The sequence below is a fragment of the Volvox carteri genome (genome assembly GCF_000143455.1).
Source record: "Volvox carteri f. nagariensis unplaced genomic scaffold VOLCAscaffold_64, whole genome shotgun sequence".
In the NCBI taxonomy this organism is placed as follows: Eukaryota; Viridiplantae; Chlorophyta; class Chlorophyceae; order Chlamydomonadales; family Volvocaceae; genus Volvox; species Volvox carteri.
Genome location: NW_003307607.1, coordinates 224730 through 249202, shown reverse-complemented (window position 1 = coordinate 249202; position 24473 = coordinate 224730). Strand labels below are relative to the sequence as shown.

General features: G+C 56.9%; 1 protein-coding gene across 1 annotated transcript; it reads left to right on the top strand.

The window, feature by feature from the left end:
* Positions 1 to 228: 228 nt before the first annotated feature.
* On the top strand, positions 229 to 23406 carry VOLCADRAFT_97747 (uncharacterized protein; the record flags this gene model as incomplete). The annotated part of the gene is made up of 29 exons (XM_002956698.1): positions 229 to 444; positions 942 to 1072; positions 1533 to 1581; positions 2180 to 2287; positions 2837 to 3106; positions 3554 to 3748; positions 4149 to 4323; positions 4672 to 5762; positions 5904 to 5986; positions 7084 to 7577; positions 7845 to 7910; positions 8847 to 8960; positions 10940 to 11223; positions 11263 to 11440; positions 11637 to 11682; positions 11900 to 12070; positions 12698 to 12822; positions 13111 to 13356; positions 13871 to 14226; positions 14983 to 15016; positions 15313 to 15426; positions 15976 to 15993; positions 16099 to 16320; positions 16944 to 17060; positions 17609 to 17775; positions 20190 to 20262; positions 20919 to 21038; positions 22497 to 22681; positions 23380 to 23406. The coding sequence occupies 29 exons, from the start codon at positions 229 to 231 to the stop codon at positions 23404 to 23406; spliced, it is 5475 nt and encodes a 1824-aa protein (XP_002956744.1).
* Between the last annotated feature and the right edge of the window lie 1067 nt (positions 23407 to 24473).

The window sequence follows — 24473 nt, the reverse complement described above, 5'->3', positions numbered from 1 at the left end:
CAGGGCAGCGCGTTCCCTAGCGAAACCTTGGGGCGCTGGGCACGTGCGCTGCACTTCTGGCTGGCTATGTGGTCATGGGTGAATTGATGAACATGCATGTGTCCTCAAGCCATGTGTGGATGGCATTTCGGATGGTTTTCGTGCGGGGCTATGCAAAGCATGGAGTAGGGTGAAGCTCCCTACCCTAGCACAAGTGCGGCCTTAGCTCTCCTCTCGCCATATGTAACTATGCAAAGATGCGATTGTCTTGCGAGGGCCATGCAGAGCTTTCGCAACGCCAGCTTCTATGTGCATAAGGAGCACATTCTAGCGGCAGCAAAACGCACTGCTACTGTGCTTACACGTATCCCGTGGGACCTTAAGCTGCAAGTCCACAGATGCAGATTCCAAGCCGTGGGAAATTCCCCTGATGCCTTCGCTTACGCCTTAACCATCCCGTGTACGGTAGGGTTACCGTTGCGGATGGTGCTGTTGGGCCTCGACTGACAATTTACCGCAGTAACGCACTCTGCGCCTCCATTGCCCTGTTCAGCGACGATCCTCTAAGACAGCGAATACATGTAGGAGATTTGGCTCGTGTAAGCCGCTTGAAGCTGGGATACAGTAGCCTCGACGTAGACAGGCGTTCCGGAGTCTTTGCTGCAGTTATCTGCTGTTTTTCCTTCTAACTATGACGTGCTATTAACCGAAACCTCTTTGACAGTACACGACTCAAGGAGTTGTTAAGAATGTGGGAAGCTCATGAATAGGCATTTACTCTTGTGCTAAGAAGCAACAGCACTGCTCTGGAAGTCATGTTTCGATCGGTCATAGCATATACGGATTTAACCGTAAACTCTGCCTGTGACGAACTCTTTCCGGTGGGCTTGGCCGGTCCATGCTATGCCCAGGCGTTTCTACTGGTACAGTCTAGTTGATCCTCGCATTGTTCATTACGCTAGGGCGTGGAAGATGTGGATGCTCAAGCCACATCACAGCTTCGCGCTGCGCTGGACGCTTTCGACGAGGGCGTGTTCGAGTACCATAACAGGGCAGCTGCGCAGGCGGCCGGGGGACCACAAGCGGATGCAGGGTGAGGAGCGGTTTGGGCGATTGGCTGTGTGAAGCCTCGCGCAGATGCTAGTCTCGGGGTCTGCCCGCTGGAGCGTGGCCGGTTTGATGCGATTTTGACGCCATTCGATTGGGTTAACAGCGTTGGACAGCCCCGCCATCGCTTAGGCCCACATTTCCCGGCGTGTTGCCACCTCGGCACCCACGTAGCGACCACCCGCTGCACCACCTTGTGTCGGGGCGGGGGAGCCCATCACATTGCGGAGCCCATCAACTTGTTTGCGGTCTCTAATCCTGCTAAACATGATGAGGGCAAATTTAATCATGGCATGGATGCGCCAGGACCTTCATTTGCTGGTGTGGTAACAGCCGCGGCACTTCCGCGAGGGCCTTATGCCACGGGCCCAGCACGCTGCGCCGCACCCCAAGGTCCGACCCCGCTGTTTCATCCCAATCCGCACGCAAATCCCCTGCCTAAACAGGTTTAAGGGCGCTGGGGGCCGCGGCCAGAGGCGGACGAGGAGAGAGCAGGTAGGGCTGTGTGCCAGCTGGCGGGGGACTGAGGGAGGGCGGTACGACACACAGGCACTGCTTGTGCGGACGTGTGCACATAGCCGGGCATGTACGGCACCAGCGATAATCGTGGAGGAGAAGAGAGACTTTTGTGAGGGAAGTGCGTGTGCGGGAAGCAGGCCCTGTGTACTCACACAGTCCTATTAAAACTACCAACCAACAACTGATTGAATCCGGGATCATCATCGAAATCCGATATGCGTTTATGCGTTCGTCGTTAAAGCAGAAGCGGATGTTCCTCACTGCACAGCACCACGCTGTCACAGCATTGCACTTGATTGCGCTCTCATCACTGCATGACCGAACTGAACAGCGTTGATCCAAAGCCTTTCCTGCCCCGTGACCATGCAACCTGCTTTCCTTTGCCAAACTGCAATCGTTGCCCTCCTGCACCTCCAGCAAATTCGCAGCTTCCAGAAGTTCGCAGTTTGCAGTTTTGTTCTTGATATATATTGCTGCAATATAGCTCCCTCTTGCCCCTCTTGCCTGCCCACATGCCCAACCCAACTTATACCGGATGTTGTTGCTGCCTGGATGGTGGTTGTTGCCTGATCAGGCCTATGCGAGCCGCATCCCCGAGGACCGCCAATTCTTCCGCCCTGTGGAGGTTCAGAGCGCCGAGTGGGCCGTGTTCAAGCCGCACTTGTGGCTGCGGGGCCGCCAGGTGGGGGACCTCGCTGCGGGTGTAGAAGGACGGGGCGGGACAGAGAGAGGGGGGAAGAGGGGGAGCGGGAGCGAGAGAGGGCGAGAGATGGAGGGAGTGGGAGAAAGAGAGGGGAAGAGGGAGAGGTTGCGAAAACGAGAGCCCGAGCTGAACCCCTTAACCAGCGGTGGTGCGGGCTGGCGTTGACCCCACCGTGAGTCGTACCACATGCACTACTGCCACCACCAACTAGCAAGAAGTAGAGAATAGTCTTCCAACAACAAGAACAACAACAAAGCGAGCCGGTGCTGTTAACAGGGACCAGCCCCGCCGTCTTCCAGGGTAGGGCCTGCACTGCAGCTCACGTAAATGGCGGATTTCAAAAGGTTCTGGACAGCCAGTGTACGAACGCCCTGCTTCATGCAACGTGGATGCACCACCCTACATGCTGCTATATTACGACTTTATATTTTATATACCGATCGGCCGATGCAGATACCGTGGTAATACGCCCTACGGGATACAACACATGCCCCGTCCCCAATCCCATGTGTGACCTTTTGCCGCCAGGTTCCGGCAACCGAGCCCGCACCGCACTCGCACCCATACGCGCACATGCACACGCCGCCGCCGTCGCCGCCGCCGCTGTCAACCGGGAGTCCAGGCGGTGAGCACAGGCCTGCAGCGGCTGGCGTCAGCAGCAGCAGCGGCGGCGCCGCCGCCGCCGCCGCCAAGGGCGGCAGCCGCGCGGTAACGGCGGCGGCAGCGACAACTGCGAGCGGAGAACTTGCCGTATTTGGCAGCAAGATTCGGTTGACGCCTCCGCCTGCGGGACTGTCCGTAAGTCGCACCAGTCGGGGGGAGGGGGCGAGCTACCGAACCCGCACATCGTTGTGCCGTGTCTGCAAGGGCTGTGATGGGAGGGTGAAGGTAGAGAGGAAAGGAAGACTGGGGAACCAGATCGGGGGGGGGTAGGGAGGGCGCACGTGCTGTGGTATTGCCACTGCTATATGTATATCTACATGTATGGAATGCTGTATATACATATATACACATATATATACATATATACACGTATATACACATATATAACGCGATATATATAGCATTATATATATGTATATATGTAGAGATATGCAGCTTCACGGCGCGGCGTCGTGTGGTGTTGCGCGCTGTGTGCGGCACCCGGGTTTCAGCATGTGACCTGAAACCCGGTATGTGACCTAAATTTCCCGCGTCCCCGTTGGTGTAACGCTCGCGGCGGCGGCGGCGACGGCGGCGCCGTAGGGCACGCAGGAGGAGGTACTGGCGTCGGACGGCACGTTCGAAGAGACCTTTGTCGTACAGCACGACGAGTGGGAGGCGCACGTGCCGGCCCACCTGCGGCGGCGGCGAGAGCGGCCGCGTGACGAGAAGGCGGTTGCTATCGGCCTGCCGCCTGTGGAACCCAAGAGCGCCGTACTGTACGACATTGCCGAGACGGTAAGCGCTTTCAATCACCACCAGGCCGCTTAGGAACTCTCCTCTGTGGGTTGGTCGGCAGGCGCTCGTCCCTCGCTTCCCCTCCTCCACTCAAACCTGCGTGTAGTAGTGATTATGAATTACGACAACAGGCAGCGCGGATTGGGACTAGGGAGATACGGACCACCCCTTAGAAGCGTCTATGCGCGGTCGGCCCTCCACCACCCACCCCTCCACCACCCACCCCTCCACCACCCACCCCTCCACCACCCACCCCTCCACCACCCACCCCTCCACCACCCACCCCTCCACCACCCACCCCTCCACCACCCACCCCTCCACCACCCACCCCTCCACCACCCACCCCTCCACCACACACCCCTCCACCACGCCTCGTCACCATCCCGGGGTGGACACGCAGCTGCTGCCGGAGCTATGGACGCGGCTGGCGCCGCTGCTGGCGCCGTTCCTGAGCCGCCTGGAGACGGAGCGGCGGAACCAGCCCGACGACGGCGGCGGCGGTGTACGCGCCTCGTCGGCTTTCCGTGGCGCTGGCGGCGGCGGCGGCGAGTTCGAGATCATCACCTTCAGCTCCGGTGAGGAGGAGGCGGTCAGCGGAGAGGTTCCAGTCGGGTGTAGCGACCTGGCCTTGGGGTTGGGGCGCAGTCCCGGAATGTACGGGGAAGAGGAGGAGGAGGAGGAGGAGGAGGAGGAGGATAATTTCAATTGGGCTGGCGGCGGCGAGCACGGCTGTTTTGAAGAGGTGGCGGCGGCGGGAGCAGCAGCACGCAGCGGTGTCGGCGGCGGCGGCGGCGGCGGTGGTGCCCACGGGCCGGCGTCCTTCTACAGCGGCGGCGCCGACAGCATTCTAGACTGCGAGTCGTACGTCAGCGATGGGGAGATGTACCATCTCGCCGGCGGCGGCGGCACCGCCAGCCCGCCAGAGTCGCCATCGGATAATGCCAAGCTTGCCGCGGACAGTACGACAGCGGCAAGTGGCGGTGGCGGTCGCACACCGCCGCCGGGGCCGCCGCCGGTGTTGCCGCGAGATCTGCTGCCGCTGGACTCCGCGCTGGCGCCGCCGCCGCTGCCGCGTGGCGCACTGCTGCAGCAGCGGCCGTCGGTACCGCCGGTGGCGCCGCTGATCCTTGGCGGCGCGCCGTCCTTATCACCGCTGACGTCACCCTCCCATTCGCACTCCCACTCGCGGTCGACCTCTGTCTCCCAGGCCCCCCTGCGCTGCTCATACAGCGGCGAGTTCGCTGCGGCGGCGGCGGCGATAGCGGCAGCGGCAGCGCAGCCGCAGCTGGCTCCCCTGACGCAACCACCTCTAGCCCCGTTGCACGTGCCAAACGCCACTGGCTTCGGGTCTTCGTCTCCGCAAACGTCTCAGAAGACGCTTGTGGGTGCTACAGCAGCACCGTTTCAATTGACCCACGGGTCGCATGGCTCGCCGGCGGCAGCGCCGCCGCCGCTGGCTGCATCTTGTTCATCCGGTTCCCCCTATCTCGTGGCGCACCAGCTGCTAGGAAGCTCTTCCGCCGGCCAGTCGCCATCACCATCGCACGGTCAACAAAACCCATATCAGCACCCGCATTCACATTCGTACACTCACACGTCGCAAGTCCATACGGCAACCTCCTTGCCAGCTGGATCAACGGTGGCGGCGGCGGGCGACGCACTAATGCTGGTGGGCCTTGTGCCGCTGCGTGCTACAGCCTCGACTGGCACCGGTGCGCCGGCTCTCCATCACCACCAGCATCAGCACCAGCACCAATCGCAGCATTACCCCTCCCCGCAACCGTCCCAGCTACAGCACCAGAACCAGCAGCAGCAGCAGCAGCTGCAACAGCCGCTGCAATCGGCTGCCATCCCCCCTGTGAACCAGCAGCAGCCATTGCCGCGACGCGTGCCATCGCTGAGCGTCATGTCCGTGCAGCCGCCCTATGCCGCCTTGAGTGCGAGCTCCAGCTCACCAGGCGCGGCTAACTCCGGCGGCACCCAGGCGTCCTCCTCTTCGGGGCCGTACGGAGAGGTACGTACGGATGATGGCCCGCCGCCCCCGGTGTTGTAGGACATTTTCTTCTTCTTTTCCTTCTCCGTGACCTGCCGTACTTGGGACCCTTTTTTTGGAGCAACCCCTGTTGTTGCCACCGCTATCCTTGTGTCCTTGGAGGTCCCCTGGTATATGTATAGCACCATCAACCACCACCACCATCACCATCACCACCACCACCACAACAACAACAACCCCGCCGGGTGCGCAGGTCGGCTGTTTGGCGAGCCCGGGCGGTATCGGTGCTGGAGGCGTCTTGGTTCGAGCGCCGTCATTAACAGCCGCAGGCGGCGGCGGCGGCGGCGGCGGCGGCTTGCCGCGAGCGCCATCCTTAACATCCGGTAGCGGTGGTGGTGGTGGCGGCGGCGGCGGCGGCGGCGGCGGCGGCGGCGGCGGCGGCGGGGGAGGCAAGCATCCCCGAGTCGGCAGCAACGGCAGCGGCGGCGGCGGCGGCGGCGGCGGTGGGGGCGGAGCTTTCGGGTAGGCGCGTTCTAAAGCACCGTGATGAGGATAATGAAAGTGATGATGACGGCCATGCATGATGGTGTTGGTTGCCATGATGATGCTATCGGTATGGTCGACCGGAAATGTCCCAATCCGACCCAACCAGACTAGGCGGGCTTCCCGATGAGCCCAAGACCCCCTAGACCTGCTAGCTAGCCACCTAGCTCCTCAAAGGAGAGCAAAATTTAGAGTCGAAAGTCAAAAAGAGCTCTTGAGCAAAGAGGATTGCACGAAGAGAAAAGGAAGGACTTGCAAGATTGCAGTGTGTTCTCGAGGAGTGCACTCCTCCTCATGCGCTGTGAGGACGACATTGACCATCGTTACGCGCGTGTGCGTTCCCACCAACAGCTCCTACGTGTCGTGCAGTTTCAGTTTCAGCCGTACACCCGGTTTCCCCCACGATAAGCCCCCGCGGCATAGTTTTGTTGAATCAGATCTCTCGATCTTCGGAATTTAGCTGTCAGTCCAAGTTACCTCTGGAGAATCCACTCATCATGATTACCTGGCGCCAAACCTGCCCAAGATGGACATATGTGGCATTTTTGTGCACTTCTTGTTTATTTATTTATTTACATGATATAAAATAGAGCATATAATTACACGCAAATAATAACAATAATTTAAATATCATGCTATTAGTATGTTTTAACATACATAATTGTATAATACAGAATTTGTGAATTTGTATATTTACATATGTTTATCATCGTCGTCGTCAGCCTGGCCTATCCACAGCTTCTGAGGCTCCGTACCATCCCCCCCACTGCATCCGTTCTGCCCGCGCCCCGGTGCACAGGCCTTCCCCGGTTGCCGTACTCGCGCAGCACTCCCGTTTCATTGCCGTACAGGGAACAGTGGTACCAGGGGCCGGCGGTGGATGCGGCGGCTCGCCGCCACGCACACGTCAAACCAGCCTTGGAGGCGGCTTGACCCCCGCAGCAGGGGCGGCGGCTGCGGCGGCCTCAACGGCATCTCCTGCAGGACCTGCCGCTGCTGGTGGCGTTAGCAGCACCAGCGGTGGCACTGCCGCTATCGCTGGTGGCGGCGGGGGCCGGGGCGGCGGCGGCGCCTCAGCCGTAGCGCGTAGCCGAGCTCCTAGCACTGTTGCAAACGCTGCCGTGGGTGCCGTTGCCCATCATTCCGTCCACTTGGCGCCGCTGGCGGCGGCCGCCGCCACCGTCGGTTCTGCAGCGGCACCGCAGCTGGTACGGCAGCAGCAACAGCAGCACCAGGTATCCCACGTGCAACCGCCGGGCCTAGCGTCCAGAAAGACATCAAGCGACCTGGCAGGTGGTCTCGGCTACCTTCTGGCTACCCTTCCACAACAACAACAGCAACAACAACAACAACAGCAACAGCAACAACAACAACAACAACAGCAGCAACAACAACAACAACAGCAACAGCAACAACAACAGCAACAGAAGCAGCAGCAAACCCAGTCGCGGCGTTCCAATGGACCGAAGAGCCCCATCCGGAGGAATTCAAAATCCGGACACGCGGCGGCCCAACAACCGGCCCCGCCCCCGCCCCAGCCGCCCCCAGCCCCGCCCCCAGCCCCGCCCCAGCAGCAATTTGGGACCAGCGCTACCGCCGGCACTGCCGCCGCGGCTGCTGGTGTTGGTGGGCAGGCTGTGGGTGGGGTTGGGGGTGGTGGAGGCGGAGGTGCCGCGGGGTTCGGCCAAGGCCATGCCGTGGGGTCGACTGCAGCCACACGTTTGCCGGTGCTTTCGCTGTCCCGACACATACACAGCACGAATGCCAACGCTACCCCGGGCGGCGCCCCCCTGTCCGGTAACTCTCCCTCCGCCGGGGCATCCGGACCTCCGTAAGGCTCCGCTTGGGGTCGAGAGGAGTTGTGCTTTTTGCCAGTCAGCCTGTTTGTCTGTTTGCCTGTTTTTCTCTTTCCGTCGATCTGTATGGAGAGCACATCATGACGAAACCGCGCATTGATGATACGATGTGACCCGCACAGAGTCTGCACGCGAACAGCTCGCCGGGTCGCAACCTAGTGCCAAAAAAAGGAGTATAGCTTCTTTCGAAATCTGTTGGTTTTGGGCTGATTGGTCTGACATTGCAGAGCTCCAGAAACGTCCTTTGAGGTGGCCCTTGACTTTAGCACTCCACTACGTAAAGAATGTCAGATGTCCTTTCCTTGATATTCCGCGACGGAATTTCAGGGCCCTTTTTGCAACTCTGTCGGTGTAGTCGCGGACCTGCATGGCTGGTGCGCGCATGCGGGGCGGTGTGTGTGGACGTGGTGGATGTGTTCGGTTGCAGCGTCTCGGTTTATCTGGGGGTTGGGGACAGCATCGCCGGCGCTACACCTTTCCCAAGCGACTTCGCACCCCCTATTATTCATAGTCCCCAAATCTTTTCTCTCGCGGGACGGAGGCCAGGAGGAGGGAGGGAGAAAAGTGAGAAAAACCTCGAGGGGCGACCTGGGTTTGGGGTTTAGGGTGAAAGAGCGGAGTGGGGGAGGGGGGCCTTGCTGGACAGGGGAGGCGACTTTGTACAGCAGCCCTCCATGCCGTGTCTGCCGTACATGGGCATATGCAGTTTATCCTTCCGAGTCCAGCGTGGAAAGCGCTTCAGTAATTTCACGTAACAGGTTCGTGTTCATGCAGTCCTCCGGGTGCAACGAACCGTGGCCGCCGTGGGGGCCTGTCCAAGGTCTGTCTGTATGTCGGTCCGCCGGTTAGCGGCCGCTGGGGTATCCGCGGTATGCGTGGGTTACCTTCTAGAGCGTATGTCGGTAAATGAGCGTCGCCTTGCGACGCAGAATGAAAGAAGCAGAACACTAAGAAGAAGAAAGATGTACACGAAGGCGTGCCTCGAGCTAGGAACTCCCGGGTTGCGGCAGACGGCAGAGGGAGGCGATCGCCCTACGCAGTGGTATCGATCCTGGTCAAGCAAGCTGGCCAGCCACCTCTTCCGGTGTCATCGGGCAAGCCAGCATTGTACCCTGAGCAGCAGTATCTTGCCGTTGACTCGAATCAGCTGTTATGTTATAGAAACGGGGGCCTCCTGAACAGGTGCCGTGCAGGGGCCAAAACGCCGTAACTGTGGCGCAGCTGAGTACACGGAAGCAGCGAGTTACGCTACACTACACACGCTATTCGGTATTGTGTTTATATGAATGCCGTTCGCGTTGCGCACTATTAGGTTGCGGGGACGTATGCCTGCTGTGGAGTCATTCCTGCCTGGTGATGTCGCAGGCAGCAATCAGATAGACGGACCGCTGCATTGAACGCTGATAGTGAAGAGATAAATATTTGACTAGAAAAGTGATTATTGCAGCGCTTCCCTCGGATGCGCGGTGGACAGGCCTCACATTAGACAGACTAAGCACCGACGCTGTCCGTGATGCCGTCTGCAAGTTCTGCTTTTTCATCCTAAACAGGCGGGATTTTGGTACGGCTTGTATGAACTTCTTTTAACGAAATCTGGAAGGACTTGCGGCGTAAGGGTGAAAACTGTACTGGTATTCAGGCTGCAGCGTTGGGATCCGAAGGGATAAGTGCAAATACGATGGGCTATGCGCCATTTTTAAATATAGGTGTGAACTTTGTATGATTTCATTAGCATATCGCGATTAGATGCTGATGGGTCCCCTCCTTTTTCTTAGTCAATGATCATGGAAAGGTCATCAGCATGGCATCGTCAGACGATACAGCGCCCCACTGCGACTTAGTGTTATCGCTATCGCTACCCATAAAGAACACCCACCTGGAGGCCGCCCTAACTTATTGAAGGTGAGAGTTGTACTCCACAGCGTACCCAGTACCCGGTACGTCGTTCAGGTGCGGTACGTGCAGTTGGCATTCCTAAGAGTGACCTCGTTGGGGGCATCGAGGGTTCACTTATAATGAGTCACTTAAAAAAATTATAATATTATGGTGTGTCTTATGGACGACGTGTATTAAGGGCGAGGAACAGTGTGGCAACTGTTTCTTCCATCAACTCCGGCTGTAGCATGAGGATGAATTGTGGGAGCGAACGAAACTCCGCTTATTTCTGGCTGATTCATGTGACTTAGGGCTTTTGAATGCGTTTAGAAGTTGGCATTCGCTTGCATGCATGCTCATTTTGGTGACGACACCTACATTACTGCTGCAGTTGAAAAGTGTGGTGTACAACACCCTTTTGACTACAAGCATGATATAAATAGTTAGCGCAACTTTAAGCTGTTAAGGTAATGCTTTTATAGCTTAGCTATACCCTGCTCACTACTTACAACGTCCTGCGAAGGGCCATGGGGCGACGATGGTCGCCGCTTCGGCAGCACCCGCAGCTGGTGCTGCTTGTAGCTCTCCTAACGACAATTCTACAAATCTACCATGTTGATGCTGCTAGGCGAAGCTTCTTGCGTAAGTGTATTTCCGCTCCGGTTGTAACGAGGCTGTTGGCAGGATTGCACATTAACTATCTGCACCGCGATGCCTTACAAGAATGCTTCAGTCAACAAGGATATTCATGGGTTCTGGAACCATATCCGCGCATCGCCTGCCCTTGTACTTACCCCTTCTTTGACCCTCGTGAAACAGTTGACCATGGCTTTCTCGCAACTAATTCAATAATTGCGTTGAGGTTTGTGATTCATAGCTTCATGCATATGGTGTTATTCCTCTGCCTTTGCGCGCTTCCCTCAGAAACGACGACATCCTTTTCATCGCCGCCACCGCCCCCTGCCTCTGTGACAACCAACGTCGCATTCGGAAAGCCCGCCTTCAGCTCCTCCGTTTACATGGGACAGGATGCCTACGGACCCTCCCGAGCCGTGGATGGCGTCGCGGATCACACGTCCATGTACATCAGTCGGTTTGGCGACGTAAATCCCTGGCTGTCCGTCGACCTCGGCGAGGCCTTCATCGTCAGCCGCATCGTCCTATCCTTGCGCGAGGACTGCTGCGGCAACGAGACATGCCGGGCGGAGGTCCGTGTCGGCGGTGCGCAGGTGCCTAACGTGAACCAGATCACGTACAACAGCCTGGCTTATAAGATGCCCGGCTCCGGCGTCACCGGCGGTTTTCTGGACATCACCGTCAGCCCACCGTTGATCGGACGGTTCGTGACGGTGCAGAACTTTAACCCTGCCGTGAACACTTCTCGGTTGGCGGTTTCAGAGCTGCTGGTGTACGGCTATCCTGCAGGTACGGCATACCGGGGATGGCGAACAGATCCCGGGTAGTGTGTCGTCCCGCGGCGTGTGTGTGCCTATCCCTAAGACTGCATGATTTGTGCTTTCATTTGCCGGATGACAGCTAAATACCTCAATTGGTGTTGATTGATAAACCTCGATGTACATTGACGTACATTGATAAACCTCAATGTACGTGTACAATATAGAGCCGCAGAACGATATTAAGGCAAAAACACAAAACGAGAAACAGAGGTACGGATTCTTGCGTTCCGTACGGAAAGAAATGTATCTAAATTACATGTGGATGCTTACGCACAAAGGAAAACTGCTTACATCACGTGCGCTCGTACGAGAACTACTTTGCAGTTCCTCTGTGACATTGTGGTAAAATCGTACAGAATACGGGAACACCCACATCAAAGCCCTCCCCTCCCGCGTCCTCACCCACGCTCCTCGATACGTCGACTAGAGGGAAGCTAGCTAGCTCGCAGTTGACACAGAGTCACACACACGTGGCTGCTATGCCACCGGAGGGAGCAGCCGACTTTGACCGGGTTTGGGAGGGTGGGCTGCGGCGTTGCATTATGGACGAAACGAACCTCCTTACCAATGCAGTTCGCCTGAAAATGCCATATGGCAGGTGCAGACCGCGCAACCTGAAACATTGCCTCTAACACGGCAATACGGAAACCCTCCCTCTCCCTTTCTCCCTTCCTCCTCAATGAGTCATAACTATCGCTATGCGTGGGGACTGTCTTGACGGACGGCATCTACCCCTTCGTTTGGGGGTGTGGAAGTATGAGAGAGCCATCGTTCCCAGTTTTTCCTGGTTAACTAGTTTGATCGCTGCCGCCGCTCTTGTCCGGATGCCTAGCTTTAAGTGTGTGTGTGTGGGGGGGGGGCCGCGTGTCGCGGTCGTTTAGGGGGAGCCGGTTTCCAGTAAAAGCCCGTTAAAGGGAAAGGCCATTTAGTGTTACCCCGTGAGATGACACCTGTCTTGCAGTTCTCGCGGCTCCCCTTCCTGCATGGCCCCCTCTGGCAGCTTCTCTTGCGTGATCCATTGCGTCTGTGGCCGGTGGGCCTGTCTACGCGCGGCACGGAACGTTGGTTTGACCTGGTTCTTGCTGCGTTTGGGTCACCCGCTCATTTGCGGTCTCTGCGGCCCCGCCGTACCACCAACGAACAGCCGAGTACGCTCTCGGCAAATACACAGAAAACCTTGTTTTTCTTTCGTTACTCTCAGAAAACCTACAGTCTCTGCGTCCAGGGTGGCGCATCTGCCGCCCGGTGGTACAGCCGGTGTGCCGTTTGGGGTTATTGAGGCGTTTGCCGGCTGGTCTGCCAACTCGGCAGCCCTTCATGGGAACTGCTTGGGCTTCGGTGTGCGAGCTTGTGAGGAAGCCCAACACGACAAACAACAGAGGCAAAGCCAGCTCCGAACCAACGGTGACAACGGCCAGCTGCGCATACAGGCAATTACCTACAACTCCGGCAACCAACCACCAACAACGCTGTTCACCTCCGGCCCGCCTCGCAATCCCATTTCACAACACTTACGATGTACTACTACTTCTCACACCGCTTCACCCGTGATCGCACTGACCAAGTAACCCGCCCCTCCCCCCCCCACGCCTTGGCCCACCACGCGTCTACCCCCGCCGTACACCTGACTCGAAACAGCCTGCAGCATTCTGCAGTACGGCGCTGGGTACGGTGACGATATCCGCGCACTGAAGACCCTCATCCTGCCCGATGAGGGCGCCTGCTGTGAGGCCTGCTACACCGCCCCCGACTGCATGTTCTGGGACTACCAACACAGCAGCAAGACCTGCCGGCTCAAGGACAACGAGGGAGCTCTCGTTCCTCCCGGCCACATCTACCCAGGATTCTGGCGTGATGACGGCCGAGTGGCCGGGGCGAAACGAGGTGTGGGGTTGGGGCCCTAGGCTGCCGCTGAGGGGGGGCCTCGTGGGGATTGTTGTGGTTCAGTTGTAGCGGTTGCGGTTGCGGTTGCTTCTAAGGTGATGGTAGTCCTGTTTGGTTTTGTCCTCACCCAGCTGTGGTTGGAATATCCCAGTCAGCCATTTGCAATGGTTAAGAGGGAGATGTCGAAATTACGTGCCAAGTGCATGGCGTCGTCGCGCATTGCTCACTTGGCGGCTGCAACCAGCAAAGCGCAAAGGGGGGGAGGGGGGGAAGATGGGCTTCACCCCGTCCTGCCCTCCCACCGGGTCTACCCGGACCACCTTGCGGCGGCCCCAGCCGGACTCGAACCCCCTACTCGACGCTCCATTCCCACCGGCCGCCCGTCCCTCTCTCGGCTCCTAACTTAGGGTTTTCTTCCTTAAACAATCTCCCCCCGGTGACCCCCCCCCTTCCTTCCCTCTCCCCCCTTTCCTCTTCCTCTTCTCTTGCATACCATGGCCTGACCCACTCTCAGTCGTTTCTACGTTCAAGCGTCACAACGGTCTGGTCTTCACTCCCGACAACATTACCAAATGGATATGGTCTCGCCCAGATGCGCTGTTCAACCCCCAGCCCACCGACGCCGTCTATTATTTCGCACGCAGCCTCTACCTGCCGGCCGCCCTCTCCGGTGTACAAGTGCGCATCGTCGTCGACGATAATGTAACCGTCATAGTGAACGACCAGGTATGGCCGCCGTCCGCATTCTGGCCCAACATCGCCAACATCACCGTCAACTTCGCCGCCGGCTACAACCTCGTACTGCTCCGCTGCTACAACCGCCTGAGCTATGCCGCCGGCGCCGCCGCGTTCTGGGCGCCGAACGGCACGGTGCTGCTCCGTACCGATGAACGCTGGGCGTTTGTCGAGGCGCTTCCGTCGCCGCCGCCTCCAAACCCGCCGCCACCGTCGCCGCCTCCCAGCCTGCCGCCGCTTCGGCCGCATGCCCCATCGTCGCCGCCACCCCATTATCCTCCGCCTCCACCACCGCCGCCACCGCATCCCGCACCTCCAGCCCCACCACCGCCGCCTTCTCCATCTCCACCTTCGCCACCGCCACCTCCAGTGCCGCCGTTGCCACCTCCGTCTAATCCTCCATCGCCGCCTCCACCCCCGCCTCCACCACATCCTCCACCGCCAACCCCCCCACCTCCGCCACCACCGCCGACGCCGCCACCACCACCGCCGCCACCCCCATCTCCACCGCCGCCACCACCGCCACATCCTCCACCGCCGCCGCCCCCACCGCCGCCGCCACCTTCACCCCCACCGCCTTCCCCACCACCACCCCCATCTCCATCACCGCCACATCCTCCACCGCCGCCGCCCCCACCGCCGCCGCCACCTTCACCCCCACCGCCTTCCCCACCACCACCGCCATCTCCACCACCGCCACATCCTCCACCGCCACCCCCACCACCCCCGCCACCACCTATCCCTCCGCCGCCACCTCCGCCGCCGCCACCACCACCACCTTCTCCACCACCCCCTCCAACACCGCCTCCGCCGGCACCGCCACCGCCACCTCCGCCGCCATATCCTCCGCCTCCACCGCCACCTTCCCCACCGCCACCTCCTTCTCCCAAGCCCCCAGTTCCACCTCCGCCCCACCTCAAGTCAGGTGGGTTCCCGAACAGCTCTGTTATCTCCACGACATAGACACAGACATACATGCAGACACACAATTTATCTGACCGTAAAGAAGCAGAAATGAGGTTAGGGGCTTCCCCAGGGGTTGCGGGGCCGCAGGCTTCGGGGGTAAGGCTGCCTTGTTGGTTGCCGGGGGTGGTGTGATGCCTAGCTTGGTGAAACCCTGCGCATGTCTAACATCTTCCTCTCTCGTGTCGTACATCGTACGAGAAGAAACTGCTCTGCCGTTCTCTCATGCCATATCGTGCACTGGATTGCCCCCTTCAGACTGCTACGTGGGCTGCTATATGGACAGCGCCGACCCACGGGTCCTACCCATAGTGCTGCTCACCGCCGACAACATGACCATCGACCTGTGCCGCCAGCTCGCCTTGGAGGCTGGTGAGTGCATCAGTGCATCTAAACCCCAATCCAACCAACCTAACCACCCAACCTAACCGCCCAACTACCTTGGATGGACATGCTCCGGGTTTTCGGCCTGGATAGGGGTTCCCCTCCGCCCCGGCCCGTATGACACGTATAACCTGGGGGTATCGTTCGGATTGTAACGGCTCTGCGAAAGGTCTCCTCATGGAGGGCGGAACAACACGTACACGTGCCCTGGGCAGCCAGCAGGGGGGCCCTGTCTGCGAATGAGCCTAAGCCTTAAGGATGACATTTGGCAAGATGTATCTTGGCAATGGGAAACACGGCAGCTGTGAGAGGGCGTACGTGGCGGTCGTGCGTCCCATAGCATCAGGAAAGAGAGCACGTGGGCGAACCACCCGTGTAACACCGCGTTGTACCACACACGTATATGTGGTGCATAGAAACATACACCCCAAGTGGCGTTTTGCTGGCCGCATGTGTGCTGTGGGTGGATCATGTCCTTCCACAGCACACCGTCATTGCCTTCTTTACCGGCGTCTGCTCATGCAACCCCTGATGCAGCCCAACTGCTAGTCGGCGGTAGGTGCAGAGACCGCAGCGCGCGGGCCGCCCTGCCAATTTGCCCATCTGCTTTCATCACCCACCCGCCCATCCGTTCCTGTCGTACCTTCCCTGCTTGTCCAGGTTTGTCGTACTACGGCCTCGAGGCTGGCCGCCAGTGCTTCGGGGGCAACGACCTAAGCCAGGCCGTCTCTCTGGGCGCCAGCTCCTCTTGCACGTGGTCATGTGCGGGGAACCGCCGCCAGGTGTGCGGCGGCGACTGGGCGGTCAGCGTGTACCGCACCATCTTCCCACCGCCGTCGCCGCCCGTGCCGCCGTCGCCACCGCCACATGCCCTGCCGCTAGGTGAGGAAAGAGGCCCTCTCCTGGTCGTGTGCCGCACTTAGGCCACCACAGCCTTGCACTGTCTCTAACCGTCTTTCCTTCATTTCGACCAAAGCAGTCAATCCACTCCTCCGTGTCCTGGCGACCCTACTCGAGGGTGGCCTCCTAATCTAGAGCGGCGGGCGGCTTCCTCAGTCCAGCTGCTGGCAGGAGTAGAGGGGGGGAGGGAGTAGATGTTTCGTGTAACGGGGGCTTGGACCGGTGGGCTTCCTGCCATGTGTTGGAAATGACCGACACTCATATACCAGTGGATGGTAACACAGCAGTAATAGGACCCGGGGGGGTCCGGCGCTTTGCTGGTCTTAACACCATGTCCATATAAAGGCGTGTGGGCGGCAGAGGAGGGGGTCCAAAACACACATTGCACGGAGAAAGTTCCAATACACATGTTGTTCTCAGGAAATGCGATAAGTTTAGCTGACTTCTGACTTCCCTTGAAATCTGGACGACTTGTTTGCCGGGGAAAGTGCAACTGGTTTTCTGCAGGGTGATGCCAGGGCCTGCAACCTCACAGGGGCCGCTCAACTTACTTTTCCCTCCCTGACGTATTCCCTCACTCGCGTGCATGGTCGTCCGGCCTGCAGGGGACTTCGTAGGGTGCTTTTCGGACTCTGACCCTGTCCGCTCGCTGCCGGCCCTTCTGGAGGTGTCCCCGGCTAACATGACGGTGGACCGCTGCCGGCAACTAGCGAAGGAAGGAGGTGTGTGTGCGTGGGCGGGTGGGGTGGGCGGGTGGGCGAGGCGCAATTTTTTCGTTTGGGGAAAGCGTGTAGTAGCACGAAATTTTCGCAATGGTGCCCCGACCAGGATTGTTTTCTTTTCCGTTTCCTGGTGTTGTGAGGTTGTGGTGATGGATAGGGGGCCGGGCTTTAGAGCGGGGTAGGGGCAGGGGGCGCAACAGGGCAAGAAGGCACTGGGCACTTCTTGGCTTTGGGTGGGCGCCACACAGCTCGTGTCGCGGGTGGGTGTGTAATGGATTTAAGGAGAGGTGTATGGGCCGGGCCAGCGGTGCGGCTGCGGGGCCAATGTGGCACTTCAGGGCCTTTTCTTCGGGCTCCTTGCAAGCTATGCTAGCTGTGTGACTCGAGCCGTCCAGGGGCGGCGGGAGTTTCATTTAGGCGTGCTGCGGGTGCGACGGAGTTGCGCGACTCCGAGCATCTGCCTGCACACTTTATGACCCGGCTAAGCATGCCCCCTTCGTTGCACCGACATTGCCGCCGCTGTGTTTGCGTCTGTTGCGCATGCACAGGCTTTGAATACTTCGGCCTGGAAAGCGGCGTCGAGTGTTACGGGGGTGACAGTCTGGAAGCTGCCTGGGTCAACGGACGAAGCAGCAGCTGCGACTACGCGTGCACCGGAAACGACTGTCAGATATGCGGTGGCAATTGGGCGGTCAGCATATTTAGGACTGAGCTGGTGCGTGGAAGCGGAAGAGAGGAGGGGTTGAAGCCGCCATGATCCAAATCATCTGAACCCGGTCACACCAACGGATTTGCTTTTCTCCCCTTTGGCAGTCCCTCCTTGGCCCTCGGTTTAATCAGCCTCACTTCCGAATTGATGATGGCCGACTGCAGCATCGCGCTGAGCACGCATCACGCGGCATTTCCACAACCACATACGCCGCATATATATCCATACATGTCTTTTGCGATCAACCAATATGGCCCGGCTCTCCTGCCCGTTTGCTGTTGTTATATCTCTTGTTAGGATATGGTCATTTGTGATACGGGTGTTTGACTAGTTCTGTGTCTTCTGCCTTTCTTGTTTGCCCCGTTTCCCGGTGCAGCCCATGGTTGGAGCAATACCGTAGGCAGTGCCCGGGCTGGGTGCGCTGCGGATGCGATGGTGCTCGAGGAAGGTGGAACGCCTGCTGGAGAACTGAACCTGCGGTCACGCCCAAGGTGGTTATCAACACCCTGCACCTGCTGTCCAGCAGGCGTGGACTGATTTTTTGATTTGAGCAGGCGCAATTTGTCCCCGCTTTCCAAGTGCATGACCAAGTCTCGCCATTGCGGACCATGTCGTCAGGAGCCATCAGCCGAGAAACAGCAGCTGCTCCTCTTTCATCCACTTGACAAACTTTTTTTGGAAAGGCAACGGGCCGCCACGCGGCATATGCGACGTATGTATGTTTTATCGAATTGTAATTTGTTATTGGTTTGATAGATTCCAAGAGGTCCTCAGAGATGAGGGACCGAGTCGTTCAAGTAAGTTGAATAATTTGCTTAAATCGTTGCTGTGGTGGCACAGTTGTGGGCTAGGAGTGGGGATGTTGACGTCGTAATGAGACGTCGGAGGTTGAAGGGCCTTCGCCGAGATGTTGTGCGTGCGCTCTGCCATGAACGAGCTAGGCTGCTTAAGAATTTTGATAAACTTTACAGACCGATGAGTTGGGGGCAGCTTACTTGGTTCTCTGACATATGCTTGGACTTAACGACTGGGGCTTCGTCGGCTTCGACCGATGAGATGTCGACGGATCGCTAGGCCCCTGCCTTGCTACTTCTTACTATAAAGCAGTTATGCATGGAAAAAAAGCATGTACCTTTATTCTATGTTTCATCTTTGTGACATGGTGCATCATGCACCATTTCCTTGGCTTTGCAACTTGTTCCCGGTGGATTTTTGGTTACCAGTAGTGTTTTCCCTCCGTCCGTCGTTGCGAGAAATCGAGGGGTCGGAATATTGACGCTGCGGTCTGACGTCTGAAAGGTAGACCCATATTGCCACCATTGCAGCACAAAAGCCATCTGCACTCTTATGCCACGTGCGGAAGGCCAGCACATCGAACCGCTGCAGGAGGGTTTGGTACCACCGGATAAGGTTGTTTCCGTCGGCGGGAAATGTCCAAAGGCAACTTTGGTGTCTGGAAGGCAGTCCACTCTCTAGCCTCCATCTTTATATGTAGTATTGCATATAGTAATACGTGACCTGCTGTTGGGACTACAAATATTTATCTTTGGTATCCTTACGGGTCATCTTCACTTGCAAGCTCCATCTCTGCCAACCTACCCAGATCCTGAGTTGCAATAATCAGGATTACATTTCTTTCAACTTATTTTCAGCTTATAAACAATGTCACATAACCAGTGTTACATACTGCCCGGTTGCTAGCTGCACAGGTGACCAGTGCACAGTCGACCAGGTGAAAGAAACAACGCATCGGCAGAACTGCGAAATTTTTTACGTAATATGAATTATGGCTTGTTGCAAAACAAATCGCAAAATTTCGCCCAGCTTTATACGCGAATACAGCGACTACATACGTGATTGATTCAGTTTTCCGCGCCTGTAGGGCGGATCTTACAATGGGAGAAGTATTGAACCGATATTACTACAACAAGCAAGTGCGCGAACGTGTTTGACACCTCTACCTTGAATGACACACAAGCACAAATAGCTGAAACTTAGGGTTTTGAAACAGGAAAGAAAACCCTAAGTGTATGTGTATGTATGTGTGTGCATGTGATTTACAGTGGGCTTCAGCCTCACAAAGAGTAGAGCCAGCGGGCCGTGCACTGCACCTGATGCGATGAGAGCAAACAAGACTCCCACCCAGACCAGACAACGCAACTCACCTAGACAGTCAAAAGCAAACCCAAACGGAAGCCTCAGAACCCGCAACCACTACGGATTTTGCCATTAGACTCCCCATTTGGAAAAAGTCCTCGGACCCCACCAGAAGGCCCATCAGCAAATACTGGTAAGAACTTGCACGTTGTTACTAGATGAGGCCTATGCGAGGCCTTGCTTGCTTCCCTGGCCATCCACCCCTCGCTTCTACTTCTGCCCACCCAAGACCCCGCCTTCTCGGCCCGCGCCGGTTGCTACAGGCGCTGGCTGACCTCCGTAAGGCGCTGCTGCTTAGGTTGGGTGGGGAAGGAGGAGGGGAGACAGAGGGGGAAGGTGCGAGGAAGGAGGGGTGGGAGGAGGAGGAAGGAGAGAGTGGGAGGAAAGAACAGGCGGGCTCACACCATTTATTCCCGAGACGTTGGCGAGGGGGGGATTGGACGGTGTGGTGAAGGGGGCAAAAGGGGGTTTATTGGACGGGTGGGGAGGGGGTCGAGGCCCGAGAAAATCTACACGTGAAACTGGGAATGGGGGCTGCATGGATTGAGGTGATGATGGACGAGCCACACAGACCGACCTCCGGCCTGAAAAATTGAGTCCTCTTCTCCCGTTGGCTGTTACACGGAGAGAGCGGGGCAGGGTGGTCCAGTCCGATCGGGTCCCGACAGGAATGGCACTTGTGCTGAAAATCCCGACAGGCTTTGGAAAATGCTGTCGGGCGGACCCGACGAAAAGGGGGAAAACGCCAAACGGCCATCGGGAGCCCCCGACGGGGCCCGGAGGGCTCCCGTCGGGGGACCCGACAGGGTTAGGGGCGCTAGGACCGCCCGATCGGGTGCCGTGGGTCGTCGGTTGGCCCTCCGGCGACGGACAGCTACAGCGATACATAATGGCATTCATACAAATATAACTGGATGGAAATATGTAATGTAGTGGTAGCATTCGTTCACGTCGTTGCCTCTCCTTCTTTATCCTTTGACTCTGCTGTACAGGGATCCGTGCTTGGATACATAAGCGAAGGGCACACTACCTTATCTCGACCTTATTGACAAGTAATACAAAGACCATATGCAGCTTTACATTACCCTTTCGAACGTTTGCTGCCTCGTCCTGTAAGTCTGTGGGCTTTACCAAAACAGCTTTCTCAAGCTGAACCTGCTCGACCGTTGGCTTCATTCGGTGAAATCAATCAGCATGAAGAAGCGCAGTGTTGACGCGCAAGACGGTCCTGCTCAGAAGAATCCGCGCAGTTCAGGTCGCACCTTTTGGGATGGGCTATCGGGGCACCCGACAGAAATTGAAAGATATGCAAAAACGCTATCGGGTGGGCCCGACGGGCATGGGAAGGGGAAAACCGGCAACCCGACCATTTCAGGAAGGTCCTTTACCACCCTGGAGCGGGGTGGTGGGGGTTACTGTGAATGTAGTACGTTGTGCGTGTGTGTTCCTTAATTCTCTGAAGAGAAAGACTTGGAGGAGTGAGCTGCAACCCTAATTCACGATGAAATTTATGGACGTTTTTTTGCCTTATTTGGCGTGTTGGAAGGAGTGGGAAACCCTCACCATCGCCCTCTCACCCTCGCCGTCGCTTTCTCACCCGCGCCATCACCTTCTACCCCTTGCCCTCGCCTTCTTGCCCTCGCCATGTGCATGTGAGAGGTGGCTGAGTTCGACTCTTATCGAAGGTATATCTTGAAAGCGGCAAGGACGTGGTGCGGTGCAGTGAGATGCGGGGCGGTGGAAGCGTATTTTCCCTAGGGGCTGTTATGGCGGCAGTAAACTTCTTTTGGGGTTTCAGCGTGCAGGAGTCTTCAGGTGCTAGGTTTACTGGTTATTTTATACTGCAGAAGGTCCCCATAGCGGGTTTCAGAAGTTGACGCGGAGGAGTGGGTGAGGCAGCGCTGGCTCCCTGGAGCGCCGTTAATGCCTCAAGGCGCTAACCATAACGAGGTTAAAACTGGAGCAAGGCGGACTGCAAGGCGTTTTACCTTTAATTTTCTTAGTCTAGTGGCCGTGTCAGCAGCAGTCGAGCCTGGCGCCCTGGAAGTTCTGCGTTTGGTCGTACATTATCGAGTTTCGCGTCGTTTCGTGGATAGGCAGTTTGCTTGCTTCTAGGCTGCCTCCAGAGGATGAAATCTGAGCACTTATGCAGGAAACTTCTTTGGTAATCATCTTGTGCTGGCTTATGGAAGTAAATGCGAAACACCGGCGTCCGTACTTTGGAACGATTCAAGCCAGCCGACTGAAAAACCTTCATAAAAGAGGGCTTTTAATACAAAGTGCAATTCTAAGTCAGAGGCAATAATTCTTTCAACTTGTTCCGCCGTTTAACCCTGTTGGAAGGAAAGTCATTGATAAAGAATAATGAAGGAGACTAAAGAGGACCTGACTTCATCAAGGTTTACATTGCCAAAGGGAGCGATTGCATATGATCGAGCAGGCAAGTTAAAGCCATCCTTGGCATGCCACACGCACACGCATGACAGGCCAAGCCGACTGATACATCTTCATACAAATCACGGCTAAGAGCTACTACTTATTTTTGACATGGTCACTATTGTCAACTTCAGGTCGCCCGGTCTACGGTTTACTAGATGTGCCTGCCCGTCGGCAGCTGATGCATCAGTTCGAGCACGTCAAAGCGGCATGGAATATTGAAGCTGAGGAAAGAGTATTGCGCCCGAAGAGCGGACAGCGGGGTGCGGCTCGAGATGTCATGCTTGCGGAGTGGGCACGGAGAGAGGCTGAAGCGCAGGTTCGTTTTTGCTGTCACTGGGGTCGCAGGATGTTAAAATAATTAACTCCCAAAATCAATTTCGTGGCATGTCGCATTCTAATGAGATCGGGCGGCCTTTGGGCGGAATGACCCTCTGGTGTCGCTTTGGAACGTATTAGTAACCGCATACAGAGATTGCCAGGCGCTCCCTTCCTTCCTTTCATTCTGCCTGTTACCAAAATCCATCTTTAGCTTTGGGCCTGTGAATATATGTGCCACGTTCTCAGCTGCTCACTTTTGCATATTAAGCCAACCAACCGCCGCGACGGCGGTGGCGACGGCGGTCGCGCTTCCATTTCTGCGATCTTGCCTGCCTTGGCTAGTTGCAATCCCGGATGCGCATCAGCAATCCAAAATCCCAAGCGCTTAATTTTATGTTTACCAAACTTATCAACGACATGCAGCTTGATGCGACTTTGATTCAAGCAATTTTGCAATAGATCCCCTGCGAAAAGTTTCCCTTTTGAAAAGACTCACACCACTCCCTCCGGCCCTGGGCCCCCTGGGGGCCCTGCGCCTGCTGCACATCGCGATCATGAAGACCGTTATACACCCGCGAAAACGCAACGACGGATTGATATCTTAACAGCGACAATTTTCCGACGGGGCATCATACTCGGGAGAGCCCTAGTGCGGCCTCTAATGCGCACTTCTCCTCCTCCTCCTCCTCCACCCAGCCCCCTTCCCCTTCACCCCGCTCCTGATGAAACAACCACCTGCCTCGAACACAGGGGGGGCGCACATCTCGGAAACACAGCTTCGTCGACCTCTCCCTGCGCACAAGTGCTGATAACCCTCTCGCTGGGTCGGTGGTCGCGCCGGTCCGACCTGCGTCCGCCAAGACGGTACGGCTTCTCCTGGGACCCCCCAGCGAACTTCCGCCGTTGTATTATTTTGATTATTATTTTAATTAATATATAAATATAATAAAAATTGTAAGAATAATAAAAATGAATAAATCAATTCATATAATAAATCAAAAATAAATGTTTGTGTATGTAACATCACGTGTGTGTATACCTATGAAGGCAACAAGCAAACAAAGCTTAATTGCCATGACAGACGGAGCATGGGTACGTGTGTGGGTAGGTGTGTGTGGGGGGGGGTTGTGCGTGTGTGTGTTTAAGTCTTGAGTTATGCCCGGTGGGTCCACGGGGCCCTGGAGGGTTCGGGGGGAGGTTTGGATGTCCGTGCGTTCCAACGCGTCAAAGCATTGCATTTTTGAGTGGTCTTGCGTTCTGGGGAAGCACATCGCTTCTCCCCGAGCACGCAGAGGGTTACGTCAAACTTTAGCAAAGGATTATGTTTTATATTATTTGCTCGTAAGGGCCTGTTGTACCTTTGGAATGTAATGCAACTCCGGAAGGTGATGCATTCGACCTTAATCTTTATCTCTCTGATTGCTTGTCCATTGACCCCCCCGGGCCCTATCCCCCGTACACACAACCCTGCACACGTCACACTCGCACGCGTCACACCGGTACTTATGGCACGCCGTACACGTCGAATACACAACAGTCGCTCCGGGTATTCAACGAGTCACAGCTCCCGGCAAATGTACGAACACACGTCAAAGCTTATATGGCGCCCATTGCGGCAGATGCGGAGCAGGAGCGTAAGGCACAGGCTGAGGAATTGAAAAAGCGCCAGGTGTGTACATGCACACATGTATGTACGTCTGTTTGTTTGTTTGTTTGTTTGTTTGTTTGTTTGTTTGTTTGTTTGTTTGTTTGTTTGTATGTGTGTGTACATGTGGCTGCTTTGTGCGTTT